Source organism: Oncorhynchus mykiss, chromosome 24 (genome assembly GCF_057628025.1).
Source record: "Oncorhynchus mykiss isolate SJ-2025 chromosome 24, ASM5762802v1, whole genome shotgun sequence".
NCBI classification, from domain to species: Eukaryota; Metazoa; Chordata; class Actinopteri; order Salmoniformes; family Salmonidae; genus Oncorhynchus; species Oncorhynchus mykiss.
Window position 1 is genome coordinate 42,515,001 of NC_143045.1, and position 5,000 is coordinate 42,520,000.

Consider the following 5,000-nt stretch of genomic DNA (forward strand, 5'->3'; position numbering starts at 1 on the left):
TTGAAATGCATTTGATGTAAGAAACGTGCTATATAAATAAAGTTTGATTTGATTTCAATAAGTTAGATTTCAATAAGTTAGACCCCACGAACCCTGTCAGATACAGGATACCCCAAATCGTATTATCCTGGTCATTAAGTCAACTACCACAATGTATTGGTGGGTAGTAGGTCAGTACCTAAATGTGTTGGTTGTTATTGGGTCAGTACCTCAAGGTGTTGGTGGTTATTGGGTCTGTACCTCAAGGTGTTGGTGGTTATTGGGTCAGTACCACAATGTGTTGGTGGTTATTGGGTCTGTACCTCAAGGTGTTGGTGGTTATTGGGTCAGTACCACAATGTGTTGGTGGTTATTGGGTCAGTACCACAATGTGTTGGTGGTTATTGGGTCAGTACCACAATGTGTTGGTGGTTATTGGGTCAGTACCTCAATGTGTTGGTGGTTATTGGGTCAGTACCTCAATGTGTTGGTGGTTATTGGGTCAGTACCTCAATGTGTTGGTGGTTATTGGATCAGTACCTCAATGTGTTGGTGGTTATTGGGTCAGTACCTCAATGTGTTGGTGGTTATTGGATCAGTACCTCAATGTGTTGGTGGTTTTTGGGTCAGTACCTCAATGTGTTGGTGGTTAGTTGGCACAGGGGCGAACTGTGGCAGGCTCTTGCTGAACCACATGGTAATGTCTCTCTTCATGTTGATGGCAAATGGTTCGAAGCCCTCCTGGAGACCACAGATGGCGAAGTAGCGCAGACTGCTGACGTTCTGACCCAGGTTGATCCTGCCCACCTGGGACAGGCCCAGGGTGCACACTGGGATGAAGCCTGAAGAGGTAGAAGAGGAGAGTTGGGTTCACTACAGCAGTGCACTACATTACACCAGGGCCCATAGGGAAGTGGAGCTGCAGGAGAATTCATTTGACCAAGGCCCATAGGGAAGTGGAGCTTCCCTTCAGGTCCTGAAGCAGGTCCTGGAGATCTATAGTGCATTCGGCATTTTATTCTGTCCCAGCACTGGTGCACCTGGTTTAACCAATCAACTAATGGTTGAACCTTCTGTGTTACTGCTTTAATGGAACCATGCGGGTTCCTGCTGCACACCCATGAGCTCCCCAGACATATAGAGCCTGTATTAAACCACCCTGTAGCTCCCCAGACATATAGAGCCTGTATTAAACCACCCTGTAGCTCCCCAAACCTATAGACCCTGTATAAAACCAGCCTGTAGTTCCCCAGACATATAGAGCCTGTATTAAACCACCCTGTAGCTCCCCAGACATATAGAGCCTGTATTAAACCACCCTGTAGCTCCCCAAACCTATAGACCCTGTATAAAACCACCCTGTAGTTCCCCAGACCCCTACATGGTGTATATTGAACCACGACAACACCACTATTACCTTCTCCTATCTCGATGTCCTTGAAAGCCATGTCCGAGCCAGAGTCGCTGATGAGCATCTCTCCGTTCAGGGTGAACATGATGTTTTGTTCGGTCAGGTCGATCATACACCCCACCACGTCACCCGACTGCCACTGGCGACCAAACGGGTCATTACCCACGTGCCAGCGCTGGGCCTGGAGGGACAAACAAACTCCAGGTTAGATAAATAAAAGTTATATAAATATGAAACTATGAAAAAGTAAAATAAAATGTATTAATACATTGGTTTGGTAAAACATTTGTAAAAAAAAAACAAAACATGTTTTGACTAATGGTAAGTGCCTTCATAAAGAGTATAGGAATACAGCTACACAGGAATACAGCTACACAGGAATACAGCTACACATGAATACAGCTACACAGGAATACAGCTACACATGAATACAGCTACACAGGAATACAGCTACACATGAATACAGCTACACATGAATACAGCTACACAGGAATACAGCTACACATGAATACAGCTACACAGGAATACAGCTACACAGGAATACAGCTACACATGAATACAGCTACACAGGAATACAGCTACACAGGAATACAGCTACACATGAATACAGCTACACAGGAATACAGCTACACATGAATACAGCTACACAGGAATACAGCTACACATGAATACAGCTACACAGGAATACAGCTACACATGAATACAGCTACACAGGAATACAGCTACACATGAATACAGCTACACAGGAATACAGCTACACATGAATACAGCTACACAGGAATACAGCTACACATGAATACAGCTACACAGGAATACAGCTACACATGAATACAGCTACACATGAATACAGCTACACAGGAATACAGCTACACAGGAATACAGCTACACATGAATACAGCTACACAGGAATACAGCTACACATGAATACAGCTACACATGAATACAGCTACACAGGAATACAGCTACACAGGAATACAGCTACACATGAATACAGCTACACATGAATACAGCTACACAGGAATACAGCTACACATGAATACAGCTACACAGGAATACAGCTACACATGAATACAGCTACACAGGAATACAGCTACACATGAATACAGCTACACATGAATACAGCTACACAGGAATACAGCTACACAGGAATACAGCTACACATGAATACAGCTACACAGGAATACAGCTACACATGAATACAGCTCGTATGTTTTCATCATGAGTTTGGGCGAGAGACAGTAACTCGTATGTTTTCATCATTAGTTTGGGCGAGAGACAGTAACTCGTATGTTTTCATCATTAGTTTGGGCGAGAGACAGTAACTCGTATGTTTTCATCATTAGTTTGGGCGAGAGACAGTAACTCGTATGTTTTCATCATTAGTTTGGGCGAGAGACAGTAACTCGTATGTTTTCATCATTAGTTTGGGCGAGAGACAGTAACTCGTATGTTTTCATCATTAGTTTGGGCGAGAGACAGTAACTCGTATGTTTTCATCATTAGTTTGGGCGAGAGACAGTAACTCGTATGTTTTCATCATTAGTTTGGGCGAGAGACAGTAACTCGTATGTTTTCATCATGAGTTTGGGCGAGAGACAGTAACTCGTATGTTTTCATCATTAGTTTGGGCGAGAGACAGTAACTCGTATGTTTTCATCATGAGTTTGGGCGAGAGACAGTAACTCGTATGTTTTCATCATTAGTTTGGGCGAGAGACAGTAACTCGTATGCTTTCATCATGAGTTTGGGCGAGAGACAGTAACTCGTATGTTTTCATCATTAGTTTGGGCGAGAGACAGTAACTCGTATGTTTTCATCATTAGTTTGGGCGAGAGACAGTAACTCGTATGTTTTCATCATGAGTTTGGGCGAGAGACAGTAACTCGTATGTTTTCATCATGAGTTTGGGCGAGAGACAGTAACTCGTATGTTTTCATCATTAGTTTGGGCGAGAGACAGTAACTCGTATGTTTTCATCATTAGTTTGGGCGAGAGACAGTAACTCGTATGTTTTCATCATTAGTTTGGGCGAGAGACAGTAACTCGTATGTTTTCATCATTAGTTTGGGCGAGAGACAGTAACTCGTATGTTTTCATCATGAGTTTGGGCGAGAGACAGTAACTCGTATGTTTTCATCATGAGTTTGGGCGAGAGACAGTAACTCGTATGTTTTCATCATTAGTTTGGGCGAGAGACAGTAACTCGTATGTTTTCATCATTAGTTTGGGCGAGAGACAGTAACTCGTATGTTTTCATCATTAGTTTGGGCGAGAGACAGTAACTCGTATGTTTTCATCATTAGTTTGGGCGAGAGACAGTAACTCGTATGTTTTCATCATGAGTTTGGGCGAGAGACAGTAACTCGTATGTTTTCATCATTAGTTTGGGCGAGAGACAGTAACTCGTATGTTTTCATCATGAGTTTGGGCGAGAGACAGTAACTCGTATGTTTTCATCATTAGTTTGGGCGAGAGACAGTAACTCGTATGTTTTCATCATGAGTTTGGGCGAGAGACAGTAACTCGTATGTTTTCATCATTAGTTTGGGCGAGAGACAGTAACTCGTATGTTTTCATCATGAGTTTGGGCGAGAGACAGTAACTCGTATGTTTTCATCATGAGTTTGGGCGAGAGACAGTAACTCGTATGTTTTCATCATTAGTTTGGGCGAGAGACAGTAACTCGTATGTTTTCATCATGAGTTTGGGCGAGAGACAGTAACTCGTATGTTTTCATCATTAGTTTGGGCGAGAGACAGTAACTCGTATGTTTTCATTATTAGTTTGGGCGAGAGACAGTAACTCGTATGTTTTCATCATGAGTTTGGGCGAGAGACAGTAACTCGTATGTTTTCATCATTAGTTTGGGCGAGAGACAGTAACTCGTATGTTTTCATCATTAGTTTGGGCGAGAGACAGTAACTCGTATGTTTTCATTATTAGTTTGGGCGAGAGACAGTAACTCGTATGTTTTCATCATGAGTTTGGGCGAGAGACAGTAACTCGTATGCTTTCATCATTAGTTTGGGCGAGAGACAGTAACTCGTATGTTTTCATCATGAGTTTGGGCGAGAGACAGTAACTCGTATGTTTTCATCATTAGTTTGGGCGAGAGACAGTAACTCGTATGTTTTCATCATGAGTTTGGGCGAGAGACAGTAACTCGTATGTTTTCATCATTAGTTTGGGCGAGAGACAGTAACTCGTATGTTTTCATCATGAGTTTGGGCGAGAGACAGTAACTCGTATGTTTTCATCATTAGTTTGGGCGAGAGACAGTAACTCGTATGTTTTCATCATGAGTTTGGGCGAGAGACAGTAACTCGTATGTTTTCATCATTAGTTTGGGCGAGAGACAGTAACTCGTATGTTTTCATCATGAGTTTGGGCGAGAGACAGTAACTCGTATGTTTTCATCATTAGTTTGGGCGAGAGACAGTAACTCGTATGTTTTCATCATTAGTTTGGGCGAGAGACAGTAACTCGTATGTTTTCATCATTAGTTTGGGCGAGAGACAGTAACTCGTATGTTTTCATCATGAGTTTGGGCGAGAGACAGTAACTCGTATGCTTTCATCATTAGTTTGGGCGAGAGACAGTAACTCGTATG

At 42.6% G+C, this 5,000-nt stretch overlaps 1 protein-coding gene across 4 annotated transcripts in view; it reads right to left on the reverse strand.

Moving 5' to 3' along the window:
- The window catches only part of ryr1b (ryanodine receptor 1b (skeletal)), a 249,345-nt gene that overhangs the window by 144,601 nt on the left and 99,744 nt on the right, over positions 1 to 5,000 (reverse strand). For all 4 annotated transcript variants that reach the window (XM_090218991.1, XM_090218990.1, XM_090218989.1 and 1 more), the window contains exons 27-28: positions 1,397 to 1,571; positions 613 to 821 (exon numbers count right to left, since the gene is read on the reverse strand). In XM_090218991.1, coding sequence (XP_090075117.1) covers positions 613 to 821; positions 1,397 to 1,571 — 384 coding nt within the window. The remainder of the gene's footprint in view (positions 1 to 612; positions 822 to 1,396; positions 1,572 to 5,000) is intronic.